This window comes from Episyrphus balteatus, chromosome 4 (assembly GCF_945859705.1).
Source record: "Episyrphus balteatus chromosome 4, idEpiBalt1.1, whole genome shotgun sequence".
In the NCBI taxonomy this organism is placed as follows: Eukaryota; Metazoa; Arthropoda; class Insecta; order Diptera; family Syrphidae; genus Episyrphus; species Episyrphus balteatus.
In genome coordinates, this window is record NC_079137.1 from 52,591,644 (window position 1) to 52,612,565 (window position 20,922).

At 29.2% G+C, this 20,922-nt stretch overlaps 1 protein-coding gene across 5 annotated transcripts in view; it reads right to left on the bottom strand.

Moving 5' to 3' along the window:
• The window catches only part of LOC129918986 (putative polypeptide N-acetylgalactosaminyltransferase 9), a 77,075-nt gene that overhangs the window by 22,427 nt on the left and 33,726 nt on the right, over positions 1-20,922 (bottom strand). For 4 of the 5 annotated variants that reach the window (XM_055999766.1, XM_055999763.1, XM_055999764.1 and 1 more), the window contains exon 3: positions 10,204-11,424. In XM_055999766.1, coding sequence (XP_055855741.1) covers positions 10,204-10,705 — 502 coding nt within the window. In that variant the 5' untranslated portion in view covers positions 10,706-11,424. Of the gene's footprint in view, positions 1-10,203; positions 11,425-17,237; positions 17,434-20,922 lie in introns of those variants that run through there. The other variant, XM_055999765.1, reaches the window with a different exon arrangement.

Below are 20,922 nucleotides of genomic sequence, written 5' to 3' on the forward strand. Positions count from 1 at the left end.
CTTTAATAACTTAGCAACTTTTAACAAAAGAAAAAGTACGTGGGACATAGTCGTGCATTATATTTTTTGTTTATCAAAACCATTGTTCTTGCATTATTTACAGAATTAAACATACATAAATTATTAAATTTTTTAATAAACATATGTACATACCTAACCTATATTATTGAATATTATTTGTGAATAAAAATGTTTATTTTTTTAATTTTTTGATATTAAACGTATAAAGAACGACTTTTTGAAAAAATATGAACAAAAAAATGGTTTTCTTTGCCGAGCTGAAACTCAGAAAATATAACAGTTAAAAATCTGAAAATCCAGGTGATAGCTACAACTATAAGGTTTAAGTCTGCAAAGTTTCAAATTTTTGGAACAATTAGTTTGGTTGGAATTTAAAATTGATCGGAAAATATCCAAAACCCCATGTTATTCCCATAAGAAATATATCCAACCATATGTGCCCTTGGGAGCATACAAATTCCAACTATTTTGAAATAACGACACCCTAATGTATGTACGTAATAGTAGGAGATCCGGCCATAGGACGACCTACCCTCATCGTTATACCAGTTGAGAGTTATATTTTCTGAAAGCTAGTGTCTAAGGAAATAAATTGCACATGGGTTGCCAAGCGATATCCTGTCAAGGCATAGGGTTGCCAGGCCTTAAAGTTCATTTTTGCAAATTTTTGAAAATGCGACCCTGCTTATATGGCAAGCCTAAGAGTTATAAAAAAAATATAATGTCATAGAAAATTTAATTTAAAAATTTTAATTTTCAGGATTTTTTAAAATTTGAAGTTTGAGTAGGGTAAACAAAGGCGAATTTAGAAAAAGGGCAAAAATCTATTATCTAAACAAAACGTGATAGAAATAAAATTGAAATTGGAATCGATAGATATTATAAATATATGAAAGCCACACATACAAATAAAAAATGTAAAAAATCTACAACTCGAGATATAGTCTTTTTAGAGTCATGATACTACTTTTCGATATTTGAGAAATAATTCACCAAAAATCAGTATTCAATTTTTTTTTAATATTTTTTATTTGATAAGTTAGGAAAAATAAAATAACTTGACACGTGTCTGTCAAATTTTTAATTTAACTTACCGTTTTTGCGAGGGGATTTTTTGAAAAAGTGCTTATTTTCGTATTTCAACATATTAAAGGAAAAAATCCCGTCATGGGACGACCTATCCACCTCATTATACCAGTTGAAAGCTATATTTTCCTAAGGGTAGTGTCTAAAGAAACAGTTTGCACATGGGTTGCCTAGCGATATCCTGTCAAGGCATAGGGTTGCCAGGCCTTAAAGTTTATTTTTACAAATTTTTGAAAATGCGACCCTGCTTATATGGCAAGCCTAAGAGTTATAAAAAAAATATAATGTCATAGGAAATTTAATTTAAAAATTTTAATTTTCAGGATTTTTTAAAATTTGAAGTTTGAGTAGGGTAAACAAAGGTGAATTTAGAAAAAGGGCAAAAATCTATTTTCTAAACAAAACGTGATAGAAATAAAATTGAAATTGGATTCGATAGATATTATAAAAATATAAAAGCCACACATACAACAAAAAAATGTAAAAAATCTACAACTCGAGATATAGTCTTTTTAAAGTTATGATACTCCAATTCGATATTTGAGAAATAATTCACCAAAAATCAGTATTCAATTTTTTTTAATATTTTTTATTTGATAAGTTAGGAAAAATAAAATAACTTGATAAGTGTCTGTCAAATTTTTAATTTAACTTACCGTTTTTGCGAGGGGATTTTTTGAAAAAGTGCTTATTTTCGTATTTCAACATATTAAAGGAAAAAATCCCGTCATGGGACGACCTATCCACCTCATTATACCAGTTGAAAGCTATATTTTCCTAAGGGTAGTGTCTAAAGAAACAGTTTGCACATGGGTTGCCTGGCAACATCCTGTCAAGGCATAGGGTTGCCACGCTTTAAAGTTCATTTTTTGAGTTTTTTCGACCACACCACCCTGCTTATATGGTAAGTGTTAGAGGTGTAAAAAAAAATTATGTCAGAGAAAATTACATTTAAAAATTTTTATATTCAGGATTTTTAGAAATTTGACATATAAGAAGGGGAAACTGAGGTAAATTTGAAAAAAGGTCAAAAAGCTATTTCCTAAACAAAGAGTGGTAAAAAAAAGATTGATACTGGAATCGATAGATATTGTGAAGTTATAAAGTCACACATACAAACCAAAAATGTAAAAAATCTGCTACTCGAGATTTAGACGTTAAAAAGTCAAAACCGTGAAATTCGATGTTTGAGAAATAATTCACCAAAAATCAGCACGAAAGGTATTTGAAATAATGTTTATGTTATTAGAGAGCAAAAACAAAATAACTTGAGACGTATCTGCCAAATTTTTGGCTCCTGTGTATTCTAGAAGAATTACAGATTTTTACAATTCAATTCTCTGTTTCGTCGTCCCATGACGGGATTTTTTCCTTTAATGTGTTGAAATACGAAAATAAGCACCTTTTCAAAAAATCCCCTCGCAAAAGCGGTAAGTTAAATTAAAAATTTGACAGACACGTATCAAGTTATTTTATTTTTCCTAACTTATCAAATAAAAAATATTAAAAAAAATTGAATACTGATTTTTGGTGAATTATTTCTCAAATATCGAATTGGAGTATCATAACTTTAAAAAGACTATATCTCGAGTTGTAGATTTTTTATATTTTTTTGTTGTATGTGTGGCTTTTATATTTTTATAATATCTATCGAATCCAATTTCAATTTTATTTCTATCACGTTTTGTTTAGAAAATAGATTTTTGCCCTTTTTCTAAATTCACCTTTGTTTACCCTACTCAAACTTCAAATTTTAAAAAATCCTGAAAATTAAAATTTTTAAATTAAATTTCCTATGACATTATATTTTTTTTATAACTCTTAGGCTTGCCATGTAAGCAGGGTCGCATTTTCAAAAATTTGTAAAAATAAACTTTAAGGCCTGGCAACCCTATGCCTTGACAGGATATCGCTAGGCAACCCATGTGCAAACTGTTTCTTTAGACACCACCCTAAGGAAAATATAGCTTTCAACTGGTATAATGAGGTGGATAGGTCGTCCCATGACAGGATTTTTTCCTTTAATATGTTGAAATACGAAAATAAGCACTTTTTCAAAAAATCCCCTCGCAAAAACGGTAAGTTAAATTAAAAATTTGACAGACACGTATCAAGTTATTTTATTTTTCCTAACTTATCAAATAAAAAATATTAAAAAAAAATTGAATACTGATTTTTGGTGAATTATTTCTCAAATATCGAATTGGAGTATCATGACTCTAAAAAGACTATATCTCGAGTTGTAGATTTTTTACATTTTTTATTTGTATGTGTGGCTTTCATATATTTATAATATCTATCGATTCCAATTTCAATTTTATTTTTATCACGTTTTGTTTAGATAATAGATTTTTGCCCTTTTTCTAAATTCGCCTTTGTTTACCCTACTCAAACTTCAAATTTTAAAAAATCCTGAAAATTAAAATTTTTAAATTAAATTTGCTATGACATTATATTTTTTTATAACTCTTAGGCTTGCCATATAAGCAGGGTCGCATTTTCAAAAATTTGCAAAAATGAACTTTAAGGCCTGGCAACCCTATGCCTTGACAGGATATCGCTTGGCAACCCATGTGCAATTTATTTCCTTAGACACTAGCTTTCAGAAAATATAACTCTCAACTGGTATAACGATGAGGGTAGGTCGTCCTATGGCCGGATCTTAGACTATAAATGATTCAAACGAATTCTTATAAAAATAATTAAATCGTTTTGAAAAAAATAGTTTCTTATAGATACAAAATTATTTTTTCAACAAAAATTTTGTAGGCCTTCAAAATATTAAATATTCACATGAAAAAAAAAAATTAAAAAACAATGCATTTATAAAAAAAATCGACCCGTTTTCAAAAAAAATGATTTAAAAACAAAGTGTTTAACAAAAATCCAAAAGACAGACAGAGAGAATTGCAAGACCTATTCGCATTCTTTATCATTGTTATGTCATGTCCGACTGTTTTTCGAATCTGTATTTTTTTTTCATGAATGCTAAACTTGTCTCATAGAAGGGTATATCGCATTAAAATTGGTTCATTTATTGACATTCGTGTATTCACGAAAAATAGCGCTACCTTTAATACCTAAAATGTATATATTACATACATTATTCATTTATTTCATATCACTTAAAGTTTTGTTCGATATTCAGATTTCGCCCCCCAAAGCGTATTTCAATTCAAAGAAAATAAGGTGAATCTTCTATTTAAACCTCTATTTGTCCTCATATAGCAGATAAAAACTGAGTTCTTTTCATTGAATCTCTTTTCATTGAATCAAAAAACATACATATTACAAAGAAATCACAGACAAGTTTGAAGGAACTTAACTATTGCCATAAAAAAAGTTTCATTCAATTTTTTAGTTTGATAACTTTTTTTTGGAAAAATTCTTAAAGTTAAAATAAATAACTAAAACTTTTAGTTACTTTTGACAACATACTTAGAAAAAAAAAAACAAGTTTATATGAGTAATCAATCAGTGTAGGTATTGTAAAATCAAACTCAATATAGGTTTTACCGACTTATACCAACTTTACACTAATCTGTCAAATTGGTTTTAATATCAATGTTAAGTTCTGTGTTGTTTCTGAAAATGTTTCATTTAGTGATATCTTGTTTAAGAAAAATACAAGTTCAAAACTAACCTAGTTAAGTAAACTTTTTAACATTTAGGTCAAGACTTAAAAGGAAATTCTTGATTTCCTTTCTCATTGTCATTTTACTTTGTCTTTCAACAAAAGTTTCACAATTGTATCACTTTCCAAAGTATATCATAACTTTAAGAATAAATATCCATATTAAATTGTGTCATATTGGACTCTCCCCCTTTGGTCCTGCAAAACAAATATAAGAATAAATGTGACTGACAACAACTAATGATTAAGTTTTCAAGAGTAGAATAACAAACAGCATCTATAAGGACTTTTTCTTTTTATTCTTCAAAAAGCTGTGTAGGTATAATATGCCTTAAAGGTTGAAAACGAATATAGAACATTTTATTTTCAAACATAAATCAAGGCCCCAAAAGGTTAGACGATGAAAAAGTCCTAAATGCTCATTTATCTATATATAATGTATACTCTCTCTTGTATCATATACACACAACACTCTACGTAATACATATAAAGTAGACGCACCTTTTTTTTTTAACGTTGTTCTTCTTATTTGCTATCATTTTTGAAACGTGTCGGTCTTGTTGGTACAGTGTAAGAATTTATCAAACAAAATGGACAAAAGAAATCAATTCGTATATAGGCTTTTGTAATGAATGAATGATTAATTGTTAACTAATGAGGAATGATTAATTGATGGGGTTTTAAGATTAATGAATAAAAATCTCATCTTTTGACCAGCTAATCACGAACATACATAAACAACATAAGTTTAAGAAAAATACAAGACTGAAATAATATTAACAAATTTATGTAACACAATTTATGATTTTTCGTTTTGAAAAAAAGGCTTGACTTTGATTTTTTTAACTTTTGGTCAAATATTTTAACAAATACTCCCACTGTAAGTCGTTAAATTCCCTTATGATGAATAAAATTCGGTAGTTAACTAGCGTGCGTGTCTTCCATCCAAATATAAAAAATGTATAACACTCCATTTTCGATGGGAGTTTATACACAATATATTCTTATAAATAGAATTAAAAAAAAATATCGACAACATAACATTTTTTTTTTTTGAATAAATTTTAACGAATTGGCCACAAATTAAATTTCACAAAACTAAGATTGGATTTTTTTGCTTACAAGTGCATAATTTAAAGGGTTAAAGGTTTTAAGTTGATTGGTTCATACGATTTGTTTTAAAATTACCTTTTGACTTTTAGATAAATGTTTTATTCTTGATTAAGGGCCTAAGACTATTAATTGACAACAACTAAGAATAAAATAATTTATATAATTTGATGTCTTTGGGGTTTTCAGTTTCGATAGTCTAGTTAAGGGTTGATTATGGTTAAGTTGGCGTCTAGCCAAGGTGTGTGAGGGTAATAGAAAATCGCTCCTACGTTGGGATTTAATGTAAACTTTTTTAAGCACTGAGGTAGTTCGTTTAGGTAATTATGTTTTTGGTATAACACAAAGGGTGTACGTTTTTCTAAGTAGGAGGGTGGGGTAATTTTTGATAGGTACGTTTTTTCTTACAATTATAAAAGTATCATCCTTATAATATATGCAATGTATATATGATATGAATATCTTCTAAACGGTTAAAGCAATCAATTTGATTCCAAGGAATTTTTTATAGAACGTTTAAGCCCCTACAAGAATATATCTTGTTAATTCGAAAATAATGAATTTTCAGTGCATTAGAAAAATTTTGAAAAGTAAAAAATGTTTTTACAATTTTTTTTAAATTTGACCTCGAATATCTTTAGAATGGTTGGATTAATGAAAAAAGTTATTGAGACCTTTTTTGTGGAACGATCTATTTCCTACAAGAATATGTCTTTATTATTGTAATTTTTCAATTTGTTACAAAATTAAGAACAAAAAACGAATGTTTATAGATTTTCTCGATTTTTTGACCTCAAATATCTATTAAACGGTTAGATAAACGAAAAAAGTGTACAAGGCCTTTTTTGTAGAGCGTTCAATTTCCTACAAGAATATGTAAAGAATATGTAAAGAAATTTTTTTTAGTAGAAACTTGATGTAAAATCGGAAAATTGCGAAGCGGAGGACCTTCCCATTAATAAAAAAGAGCTCATATTTGGTGTGTATATTCTAGAGGTGTCTAGCAATCGATCTTTCGGAGTACCAAATAAAAAAAAAAAAAGAATTTCGATTTTTTTGACCCACCCTAATATACATATAGGTATTTATCTAAACTATCTTATTTGACGAACTTTTTAACGACTCAAAATTAAAGAATACTCGAGTTAACTTATAATATGAACCAAATTCAGCATTTTACATTGAAATTATTGTAAATCATTTGGCTACAAGCCAATTTCTTTACTCAAATGAATTATTCCCGTACCATTATTGTAGGTACTAGGTAATTTCTGTTTAAAAAAAGGTAAAGTTTTTGGGAAATTGAACATTTAGCAATACAACTCGCATGTTTGTCCTCAGCTGAAATTTCTTAACATTAGTAGTTTTTTTTCACTATGTTGCATTGTTTTCAATGGTATATTCAAATTTGAGGGGACTTTCGGACATTCTTTCAGCAACATGTCTACGATGTCTTATCTATCATAGAAATAGCAGTGATTTTGGATTAAGTGTGAATAGTGGCTGTAATGAAAAAAAAAAAACTCACACTTGCGGAATTGGGCCTCTGATAAGTGTGAGTTTTTTTTGTGTGACTTTTTTTGTGCCTTGTTCGCAAGGAAATTAACACTATTTTTCATGTCAACAGAGGAACCCACTTTTGTGGAATTGGGTCCGGGACTTCAAGAAACTTAGTTATATAGGGCGCAAGTGGAAATCAGTCACTGGTAAATTCGTTCGAGTTGCTTTTTTGAATGCATCTCTATCATATGTATTAGGGCGTTCGTTATTTTTGAATCAAGTTCCTAGGTGGGAAAACTGTTTCTAAATAATACAAAAAAAATACCCTAATTTTTTCAGATTTTTATTTTGACGCTAGATGGCGCCCCAAGAGGGTTTAAGCTTTTTCTGATTTGAAATATGTATATGTTGACTTATTAGGCCATTTTTTTAGATAAAGGTAGCCTAAATATAAATTTTTTTGATGAGGTTCTATTCTATATTAAACACCCTTTTCAAAAAGGTATAAACTAGGACTAGGGGTTTAGTCAGGACATGTATGTCTTTTTTGGGTTTATTAAACCAAGCATGTTTTATTAAAACAAGCATATGAGTAGCATGAAAAATAAAATAAAACCCAAAAAAGACATGCATGTCCTGACTAAACCCCTAGTCCTATCTTTTTGAAAAGGGTGCTTAATATAGAATAATCAAAAAAATTTATATTTTGGCTATATCTAAAAAAATGGCCTAGTAAGTTTACATATACTTATTTCAAATGAGAAAAAGCTTTAACCCTCTTGGGGCTCCATCTACCGTCAAAATAAAAATCTGAAAAAATAAGGAGATTTTTTGTTTATTATTTAGAAACAGTTTTTCCACTTAGAAACTTGATTCCAAAAAAGCCTAAGTAACGAACGCCCTAATATGTATAGGTACGCAATTTCAAGTTTCAATTCTTGATGAAAAACATTGTTGACATTGACATTTTAATAATTTTGACTACAAAACGAATTATCTCATTTGATTTCTTTTACATAAAGAAATTTTTAAAGTGCCTACAACTTTTGAAAATCGTTAGAGCTGTTCAAAAACAGACTTTCTTTTGTTATAAAAAAAAATTCTAAAATTAAAAAAAAAAAAAAAAACTGGTATACTATTCTAAAGAAAATATTAATCAACGCTTTGAAACCAAATTTCGCAAAAATTCAGCAAACGGTTTTCAAAAAATTTATTTCTCAAAAAATTTGAACATTTTTTTTTTCAAAATACATACAATTATTTGTTAAATTTTCTTTAATCATCGATAGAAAATTTTAATTTATGTCATGTCTGATTGTTATCTCGAGATCAATGTTTTTTTTTTTATATTTTTGTGGTTTTTTTTTTTGCAAAATAAATTTCATGAAAAAGGCCGATGAATTTTAAATAAATTTGTTTTTAAGGCATTTTCTGAAGAATGGTATTCCACTGTTTTTTTGTTTTTTGGTTTGAAAGATTTTTGAAAGCTTTTATTTCAAAAAAAAAAAAAAAAAAAAAAAAAAAATAGAAAAAAAAAATTGGTTCAACGATTTTCAAAAACAAAAATAAAATACGAAAAACATTTTGGTACACAATGAATTAAATGGCATACAGTTTGAGGTCGAAACCGTCAAAAATGATATTTTCTGTAATTAAAAAAAAAAGTTTTGTTTTAAATTCCAAAAAAACATCGTTCAAAATTTCTTTTAAATAAATAAATTTGACTTTCTATCGGCCGATAGTGTTTAGTCAAGTTGGGCTCACAGGCAGGCGACTAAATAGTCCGTTGGGTAAGAAATATTTTAGTTTGAAGGCAATTGTGTAGCAAAAAAAACTATTTTTTGGATCAAACAAACTTTTTGATCGGCCGATACTTAGTAGTTGTAGTGTGCGCACTTTCAAACATTTTCCTACTGATTAAGAGACCGACTAAACTGTCGGCCGATAGAAAGTTTGTAGGGGCTCTAAGACAAACTAATTTTTATTTTTGAATTTGGAAATAGATTGACTGTGGTTCAAAGAAACTTAGTTTTTGGGAAAAATGAGCCATGCAGTTCTTCATTAACTTTTTTTTTTAATTTTAGTAGTTTTTTTTTTAATAAATTTCCGTCCTACCAAAACGTGAGGAAAAATACCCCTATCCTATTCAACCTACACGCCGCAATTTTTTGTCGCATTTTTTGCAAGTCAATACAGGGTACATTAAAACTGTTTATTAAGTCCAAATGACAATATACTGGAGTAGATTTTCTGATTCGAGTTTTCTCTAATTTCAATGGATATTCGGTGAATATAATGAACTGTACAAATGATTGCTCCTGAACCAAACTTTTCAATTAGAAGAAGGTTATTAGTAGGTATGGAAATGAATTACAATTTTATTTAAATTAGCTTTTCTAGGCAATATCCTATATTAAGAAAATTGTGTTAGCTTACTTATTCATGGATCAAAATTGTTTAGTATGGAACGATTTCTTCCCGGTTTTTGGGTAGAAATTATTTTATCTGTATTTAATTGATTAGGGAAGGTAAATTATGTATTTAAAACAAGGATTTTGATCCTTGACTTTGAAGAAATTTTATACCAGTTTTCTGATTAACCCTCGTCTAAATTGACTCTCTTATTAAAGGTTTTAACGTGTTTGATAAGTCTTCAAGATCTTTGAATAAATTTCACCAGGTCTACATGCCTAAAGATATCAGATCATTATTTATGTTCAATAAACTTAATCATAACACGCTCAAATCCAAACAATAACACCAACCATGAATTCACGAAGAAAATAACATCACGATATTATATTAAACATAAACCAAAAACATAAATAAATATAATCAAAACCAGAACTTACCATCATCTACCTGATGCTTCTTTGCAACACCATCATCTCTTCTTTCAGCTGCCGCTGCAGCAGCAGCTATTTTCGGATGATTTCTGAGTTTTATGCCACCTTTTTCATGCGGCAGCACTACCATATTATCGATCACAGATTCGTCTCCATTATTAATATCACGTTTGTTGGCGTCAATGACAGTCTCGACGGGAGGTATTCGGAGAGCTTTGTCAGCAATTCTGTTAACCGCAATTGGAACATCAGCGGCAGCAGCACCTCCTCCTCGAGCCGAGTAGTCAAATTCATCACCACCTGCTCGACCGCCAACAACTGCTTCACCTGGTATACCCCCACCACCCCCTCCAGCATCACTTCTAAACCCTAAGGACATTCCATTCCATTTGGAAGCGCGTCTCGTATCATCTGTGTAGAGCAGAAAGGCAATGGTAAACCAAATTACCGTCAGAACTGCGACAATTTTCACAATCGACGTTGAACGACGACGCCATATGAATGCCATATTTCGTTAGCTGATTGCCTGTCTCAAGTTGTTAAGTTGTGCGATGAGTCGTCGGTCGTCCTTCTTGCTGATGCCTCTCCTTTTTGCTGTGCAATTTTTTGTTCACACTTTGTTTACTTTTGTACACGAAAATTGGATTTAAATCAAATTAAAACCTTTTTTTGAAAAAAAAAAATAAAAAATAAAAACACACACGAGCGTATTTTTTTGTATAGGTTTCGTGTTTTTCATTCACATAATTTGGCTTTTTTTTTTCATGAACACGAAGAACACATCCTACCACTCATCATTTTGGTTTGTAGATAGAATTCGTTTTTTGTTAAAAATGTATGACAATTAAAATGTGGTTTAGTTGTGGTTTAGTTTAATTTTTTTTTTTTTGTTAGTTTCAGTTCCCAATGCAATTGTTATAAAGTTTTGCTTTGTAAAATAGATAATTTGATATGTCGTCCTTTTTTTTAGAAAATAAAAAGTTAGTCTTTAGTGTTACGATGTGGATATGTCTTGGTAGCAGTTTTTTTTGTTCTCCTTTTTTGAGTGTTTTGGTTACTCAAAATTTATTTGCAGCATTTCGGTTTTTTGCTACCAAGTCCTTGTGCTATTATCATTGGTTTTATGAATTTTCCCTTTTCCCGGGATTGTTTTTGATCCTTTTAATATTTTTCGAGTGTTAAATTGAAAACAATTAACAGATTTGTTGGATGTTTCTTTAGAAGAATCTGGAAATATAAAATAAGAACAAAATTATATAAGTTAAAATTTTGGTTAAAAAGGTAAATAAAAAATATTTGAAATGTAAAAGTCAGAAGTGGAATCTTCCATTGGGAGCACACATGAGAATAGTACAAAATGATTTTTTTCAATTTGAGGAAGGTCCGGTGGGGATAATTAATAAGAAGTTTATTTTGCAAATCAGTTTAAGCTAAATTTCAACTAATTAGTATAAACTTTTGCACACACACACCAATTACATTCTTCCAAACGTTTAAACTTATTAGAAAACGCTATTTATCTGAAGTATGAATGACTTGTTGAAGTTTCATACATAGGTACATTAGGGTGTCCGTTATTTCCCAAAGTGATGTTTTCGGGGGTGACACCCCCCAGATCGAAAGTTTAAGCCCTAAATACGGGGAATTTAGCAAAAAAAATTTTTTTGGGGGTCATTAACCCGTGCCTCTAAGGTCATACTTTCCCCATACAAATTTGTATGGGAAATTTTTAACTCATACATAAAATTTTTTTTCTCTCGAGTTAAATCATCTATTTTTAAAATGTTTGTTGATCCTGGTTGGAAAATAGTTCCTTTAAAAGATTACATTCAAAATTTCCCGTTAAAAATTTTTTTTATATTTTATTTCGGTTTTTGAAATTATTAGCTGTTTTCGTAGTTTTTGCTTTCACCTATCACACAATTTTAAATGCAGTTTTATTGGTTTTTAATTCTTTTCAAATATTGCATTAAAAAATTTGTGAATAAATCAAAAATTTCAATTTTTTGAAAATTTTTTTGGAAATTTTTGCCGTTTTTATAATAAAAAAATATTATTAAATACTTTACCCTTTCTTGCTTGCAACTTTTTTGATGTAATTTTTTAGGTGAATAATTTTTAAACAAAATTCAATAAAAATATTGTAAACATATCTTTTGTAGTTCGAGAAAAATAAATTTAAACGTATAAAAACGGCAAAAATTTCAAAAAAAATAAAAAAAAATTAAAATTTTTGATTCATACACAAATTTTTGAATGCAATATTTGAAAAGAATTAAAAACCAATAAAACTGCATTTAAAATTATGCTAATAATTTCAAAAACCGAAATAAAATATAAAAAAAATTTTTAACGGGAAATTTTGAATGTAATCTTTTAAAGGAACTATTTTCCAACCAGGATCAACAAACATTTTAAAAATAGATGATTTAACTCGAGAGAAAAAAAATTTTATGTATGAGTTAAAAATTTCCCATACAAATTTGTATGGGGAAAGTATGACCTTAGAGGCACGGGTTAATGACCCCCAAAAAAATTTTTTTTGCTAAATTCCCCGTATTTAGGGCTTAAACTTTCGATCTGGGGGGTGTCACCCCCGAAAACGTCACTTTGGGAAATAACGGACACCCTAAGGTACATAAATAAATACTTTTACTAGCTAGTAGCTTACAAATTATAAGCACAATTGAACTCCAGGTTATTGCAGATCTCCTTCATTCCTATCGACTAATTAAGAGTATGCAGGGATGTTTTGCGTTTCTATGAGCTTGTTTCGGTTGTTAACATTTTTGTTAAATATAGCTTTGATTTCGAAATGGTGAAGTGGTACAAGCATTCTCTATATTCTCTACCCTCCTATTACATTGGCAACTTCAGTATGGAATTAACAAAATTTTTAACTTCGGGTAATTCCACGCACGTTAACCACTAATAGGAAAAAAAAATGAGAGTGAGTTTGTTTTAATATACCCAAACTTGAAATTTCAAAAAAAATGGAGTAAAATACGGAGATAATTTAAGGCAATAAAAGTCTTTCAAGCAAGAAACGTGCAATTTTTTTCAAAAAATTTAAAGTTTCTCAAAAGATTCTCGAATCAATTACGAGTACTCAGCAAAATTCTTAAGAATTTGAAATTTGAATGTATTGCTTTGAAATGATTTGTAACAGCGTTAAAAATATGCCACATCTGGAACATTTTGTAATTGTTATAAAAACAAAGCTTCAAAAACATATTTTCTCCAAACGTAATAAAATCTTCTTTCATATTGAATACGAAATCGACGATTTTTCATTTAGGAATATACAACTATTATGTCTTTTTAAAGTCATCGAAGTAGACTGAATTGATTTTCTAATGTCACGCCCGTAACGCCTAGAGATTGTAAGGCAAACAAATTTAAATTTTGTGTCACACACGTCAAAATGAAAAACCTCTTCTTAGAGAACCTTCTTTTACAGATGGCACTAAATTTAAGGTTAGGGATCACTTTCTTAAATAAATAACTTATGCTCCGTATTTTAGCCCTTAAGTATAGAAGAAACATCTGTTGAAGTAAACAAGAACACATCTTCGTTTGTAAACATTTAAAATTCATCGCTGGTACACACTGGTGTTTTTTTTTTGTACACATTTTAAACATTGAAAAAAAAAATAATTATTTTAGATCTTTTAAAGGATCCATAAAACATGTAGTTTTGTTAAAAACCTGGACCTCGGTAAAGAAAAAGGCAAGTACGACTATGATTAATCGGACTACGTTTAGTTAGTTCTTCGTAAAAATTCAAAGACATACCTAAACTTTAATATGAGCCCTTAAAACTCGCGAAGTTTCAAGAAAATTGATTGCATTACAAAAAAAAAAAAAAAAAACAATTATGTATAATAACTCTTTTTTTATACTTAAAAATATTTGCCAGAAATGTTGTTGATGTTGATTTCCAGTAAGTAATATGTATGTAGGTATATGTAGCTAATTTTTTTATATAAACAATTATTTTTATAACGCATTTAATAAATAAAATAAATTATTATTTTAAAAATACACGTACACAATAGGGTGTGTCAAAATGCAAAAGTATGGAATTTTCAAATGTAATAGCTTTTAAAAGTTGCATTGCTTATCAAAATTAAATCCTGCGTTTACAATTTTCATTTTAATTAATATCTTTGGCTCGATCCAAATATAGGAAGAAATCGAAGAAATTTGGATTTTTAGAGGTTTTTGAATAATAAAAAAAAAATATATTAAATATTTTTAGGCTTTCACGTGAAAGATAATTCCAAGAAAAAACTTTTAAGCTTATATTTGTTGGAATTGAACACTAAGTAAAGAAGCTGCGAAATAATAAGTAAAGGAAAAAAATCATTTTTTCATATAAAATCGTTTTTTCCTTAACAACTTCAATCGATTTGAGCGAGCCAAAGACGAACGATATTATAATTTTTTTTTACATATTATTAAATCTCAGACCCTATTACAACTTTTGAAAATTAGAGTACTTTTTTTCCCCATATAAAAGTGACACACCTTAGTACACAAGTTCACTGTGGCGTATACGTACTTTTTTTTAAATTTATTTTTAACATTATTTTTTTAATTTATTTTAAACATGAAAATTTACGTCGATTTATGTTTAAGATAGTGGTGAAATATAAAAAGGAACATCATTCCAAAGGTAGGGTATATTTTGCACATTCTTAATTATTTATACTTGGCAACCGTATAATGAGGCCATGATGAGAGTAATCAACTTATATTTTTCCAATTCTACATCATAACAAATGAGAGTAGTTTATCTTAAAAAAACACCTACAATTTAATTAATATTGACCACGGCTATTTAATGAACATTACATAACAACTTAAGATGAGAATATCTTCTTATGTTATACCTTTTAGTTCTTAAACGTATTTTTCTATTTAAAATACTTTGGGGAAATAATCTCGTGAATGTACACTGTACAGAAAAAAAGTAGTACATTATTTTTGCCACTAAAAGGCAGCATATTGAATTAAATGAGACGCCATATAACATATAAACAGCGGACAAGTAAGACGCTTTTAACAATACCTCATTTGTCAAACTAGTATTAGTAGTTGAAAAATTATGATGGAACGGATGAACAAGCATACGAAGAATCAAATAAAAAAATTAATATTTTTTATATTTAATTTATGTAAACTGTTTCAATAGAGTTCAATATAAAAGTTAAATGGCCTTTGATAGCTTTTTCTGACATTGATTAAAATCGCAGAGTGATTTTATGAGAATTTGTATAAATTCTTGCACATAAAATTCATATTACTCATAATCTGTTAAAAGTTAACAATGAAATAAACCACGAATAATATTGTTTTTAGTAGTTTCTACCAATTCCTCATTGTTATAGTGTTTTTTTTATTTTTATAATCTAAACTTTAAAATTGAATGAATAATCCTTTTGGCTTTGCCGTAGTCTTTTCAGAGAATTAAAAAATGTTAAAAAAAAAGCAATTTGTAGTTTCTTACTTTTACCTCTAGAGGGCGCCATATACAATACGTGATATAGGATATAACCTATAACTAGCGGACTAGCAAGACAAATCCAACGAAATATCATTTGTCAAACTACGATAAGTAATTTAGAAGCTATGGTGCCACATACCACCTTTATTCCAAGGTTGGAAACTATTTGTTTAAGGGTTTTAAATAAAATACATACATAAGTACCTAATAAACAAATAGTTTGAAAGTCGTACAACCAAAATATGATATTGAAATTTTTCCCAAAAGATACTACAACTGCCGTACAAATTTTTAAAACATATTTTGCTCAATTAAAAAATAAATCAACCTCAAAAACATTATTTAAAAATTTCCTTTAATTTCCTTCTTTTTAATAAAAACTTTTTCCCATATTCCAACAATTTGGTTTGTATATTGACAATCAACTACAAATCAAGTTCCTGCAACCCAATCAAGCTCTTCAAGTTTTCTTCCCACAGTTAAAAATTTACCCAAAAGGGATTTCCTTTTCGGTAGCTACAAAAAAAGCCTTGAAAAGGCCGTGACCTACCGCTACCATCCGTTTTGCTATTTCAATTGTACTTTAGTTCAAGACAACACTACAATGAGAAAAACTAGAAAAATCCATATCGTGGTTCAAGGCTATTTAATACATTGAAGGTGACAATTAAGTATATTTTTTTTACATACCACAAAAAGTACCTACTTCGTAGAATAGTATTGCTTTAAGGTTTTTTGGCTATAGTTCGAAAAAGGAAACGTTCGTTGGTTTGGAATGCAACGTAAAGATAGAGGCATAGTACATAGGTACCATATCGACTCATCAGTTGTTGCTGTATACTCAATGGAAATTGGTTTCCTTTGAAAATTGATTATTTGTTTGGAGTTGTGACGTGGATATGGTTTGCTTTTGTGTATATGAAATGTTGGAAACAGAATTTTTTTGGTAGAGAATATCATCGTTCTAGGTTTTTGTTTATTTGGTTTCTACCAGATCGCCCACAACTACTCTCAACTTCTAAACTCAATTAAAAATAGGAAAAAGTAAAATTTTATAATTTGCTTTGAGTTTAGTAGAAAAAAAATGGAAACAAATTGCAAAGGAATTACTGACAAATTTTCACTTATTAATGAAATAAACAAATCACAATCAAAACCAAATTAAATTATCTTTTTTGAACCAGCAACTGGAGAGTGGTAAGAAAAAATACCTTCTTTGTGGTCAACAGGTCTTTGTTACAGCTCTGTCACCACATCTCTGCAAATATTTAGAAGTGACGTGGAACTCCAATTTTTTTAAGTTTCATAGGTTTCCCATCAAAAATTTTAAGGCCTTAGTACAAAGGCAGTAGCAGGATAAAAAAAAGTCTAGATGTTTTTTCAAAACAAGGTCAATAACGTCTTCAATTTTTAGTTCTATCAACATTTTAATCTTGCCACGTATGTATGTTCTTAAAAATTATTATTCAACGGATGTAAATATCGATCAAATTTTGTACGCTAACGAAATAACTTGTTTAATAGTGTTTACCTGATAATAAATCTCACTTTCTATAGACTTTTAACTTAAAAAAAAAAAAAAACTTTTACTCTTTAATCGTAAACTGTTATAACTGCCACATTTGTCGCGTGTAGACTAATTTTAATCTACAAATTTTTTGTTTAATATTTTTTTGCCAACAAGAACTTTTCACTTCATATTGTATACGTTTATATCAATCACATTTGAGACAACGAACCGCAATGATACTCAGTATCTATAAATTATAAATGTTGTTGACTTTCCTAACAAAGACTGCAAAGATACATTATTGTTATAGCTTTTTAATTTAAGTGCAACCAAGAAGGAACCGATAGATAACAAAAATATCGAAGAATACAAAAGGCTTATAAAGTCGAAAAAAAAGATATACAGGAAAACTACAGAATAAATCTTTTTATGGGTTTTTTTTAAATAAGTTTTGAAATTTTGTTCTGTGAGTTAGTTTAATCAAAATAGTTGAAGACATAAAATAAAAAATGAAAATAAAAATCTCTTAAAAAAACAATAAAATCATACCCTATAGAAAAGGGTGCACAAAATAGGCGAGAATTAATGATAACAAGAATACAAATCGAAAAATACTCCTGCCTTTGCTTGATAAGATAAGAATCTGAGCTTTTTTTTTTAGTTCAATTATAAATATTGTCAACGTAAATATAGAGTGAAGAAGTTATTGACTTGATATCTATCCATTAGTTGAAGACATGGTATTTTTATTTACCACCTTGGTTATGAATTAGAAGCTATGCAAACTGTACATAATTTATAATTGATAACATTTTGGGTTTTTGGATCTATTGCTCAAGACTAAAGGAAATAAGCTTGTTCTACAAAAAATTTTGCTTAAATCGATTCGAATAGACATTTTTGTCAATTTTTTTAGCCGTAAAAAACTTTATCAGTTTCATTGATAATAGGAAGAAGGTGATTGGAATTTGTTTGTAGATCTATACTCTTTTTGAAATAACTCCTCCTAAATTAATGAGAACTCCAATTGACGATTGTTAGGTAAAAAAAAATATTTTATGACTTAACAGTTGTATAGCAAAACAAACATAACGAAAAGAACAGTTGCAAGAAATATGAGGGGTTTGGAAAAATAATGGGCCAAGTTCATTTGAAATTCCTGCATTAAACGAACTTTGAGCCGCTCTTTCAAAGAAACTAAAGAAATAAAAAAAAAAAATAATCATTTTTATCAAAAAATCAAAACCGACTTCCATGGATCAAAACTGGGTTTTATAGTTTTTCTCATAGTTCTTATATATAGAACTGAACGAAATTGAACAACACTGCAGGCACCAGCTTTCCAATACAAAAAGAATTATCAAAATTGGTTCACCAAGTCCAAAGTTATGAGTTAACAAACATAAAAGTGGAAGTCGGTAAAAAAATCACATCAACGGCTCCATGTCTCCTTAATTTATTTTTTCCATTCTTTTTAATATAAAAACAAACTGTTAGTTCTGAATACATCAGGGCGTTTAGGTTTTGACCCCGACACAAAAAGCCAATGATTCATTTTATTTTTGGTTTTGATGACAAATTGAAAGCTTATAATTAAGTTCTTAAACGTTTTACACGAATCATTGGCTTTTTGGGACCAATTACAGATTTTACTTCGAAATAAATACCCTTTCACATAAATTTTTTGTCTTGCATTCTATCCCAATAAACCCATATTTTCTCTACATACACATAAAAAAAAAACAACCTTTCAAATGTATTAAGGGCCCAACCCATAGAATCCGTTGCGTCCGTTCCGTCGAAGTTTTCAACTGACAGCTCGATAAAATACACACGTTCTTATGGGAAGCGACCCATAGCGACGGATCGGACGGAGACGGACGGATTCGACGGAAGAAATAGCCCAACTTTCTACTTTTTCATCCGTCGTATCCTTTGACATTGGTTGTCAACAATAGATCAGTTCGATTTTCTGCTTCTGAGTGCACACCGGGGAATTTCAGAACTAAGAACTGAGTTCTTTTCTTCTCAGATTTTATGAATTCTGAACTTTAATTGTATATTTGTGAAGAAAATGCAATAGAAGTAACATTTAATGATATATCTAATAAATTATATCAATTAAATACTCAAATTCTGTAAATTCTGTTGTAGAGTTCAATTTTGTTATGCCAAAGTCATACCTACAACTCATAATTTGTTATAAAAAATTGTTTTTAACTGAAGAGCAAGTACCTAGAGGAAATCTAGTCGTGCATTTTATTTTATTAAAAAAAGAACATTAATAACGGCCATATTATTCACTAGTTTAAAAAATACATCTGGATGTAAAATTTTCAAATGTCAAAAATAAATCTAAATCCAAAATAGTTATCCCGATTTTAACTATGAAAATAGTTAAACAAATAGTTAAAAATTACTATTTTTTGTCTGTGTGATAGTGAATATAATGAATTTGGATTTATTTGTGACATTTCAATTTCTTTACATCCAGATGTATTTTTTAAACTAGTGAATAATATGGCCGTAATAGTTGAACATTTCTTGCATCAGAACTTCCTTAGTGCACATTCAGCGATAAAATATCGAACACACCTTGGAATTTGAAGTGAGCTGTCAAAAAGCAATCCGTCATACGACGTATTCTATGGGTCACCCCTTTCTGTCCCATCCTTCAACTTCAACGGATGGATTGAGGGAACGGACGCAACGGATTCTATGGGTTGGGGCCTCTAACTAATTTGAATCGTAGTTTCCATGGGAAAGACAACATTTTAAATAAATTTTGTAAACGTTTCGTCAAGCGCTGGTCTAAAGAGTTTTCTGACCCTTACGTCACGAAATCACTTTATACCACTTTTGTTAGGCCCTTACTTGAATATGCTAGCCAAGTCTGCTCTCCGTATCACCAAGTCTACAGAAAAAGAATTGAATCAATACAGCGCAGATTCCTTCGTTTTGCCTTAAGAGGTCTCCCGTGGGTTGACAATTTTAACCTGCCCCCTTATCACGAACGGTTGCGACTCATTAATTTGCAATCTCTAGAAAAACGTCGCGAAGTTGCCGATGTTATTTTCATACACCAAATTTTGTCTAATGTAATTGAAAGCTTCACCCTCCTTGAGCAAATTAGTTTTAATGTAAGTTCATACTCTCTCAGAACGACCCCGCAATTTCATCAAGCTCTTCATAGAACTGATTATGGCAAAAATGAACCTATTACGAGAATGTTAATAAAAATTGTAATATATTTGATTGCACTAACAGCAAGATCACACAAAAAAACCTCCTATATGGTATTTTATAGATCTCTTGGACCTTAATATTAGTAAATAGTAAAAGAGAAACTGAAACTGGACTTTTTTTTTTAACTGATTTAACAAGTGCTTAAGCATGCTTTTTCATTTTATTTTTGTTTTTTTTTTCTTCACTTTTTTTAATTTTTTAAATTTCTTTTTTTTTTCTTATTTAATACTTCATTTTTATTTTATATTTACTTTTTACATTTTGTAACTGCTTGTAATAAGCAGCCCCGCTCTTATCTCGTGTTTTGTTTCTATTATTCAAATACATACGTTGCGCCCAAGTTTCAGTCTCTAATTACATTTTTTGGCGTAGAAATCAGACCACAAAGTTAGAGGTTAATTTCAAAACCCATTTTATCCACTTGAGTTTTTGTTTCAAAACCCATTATATCCAAACAATT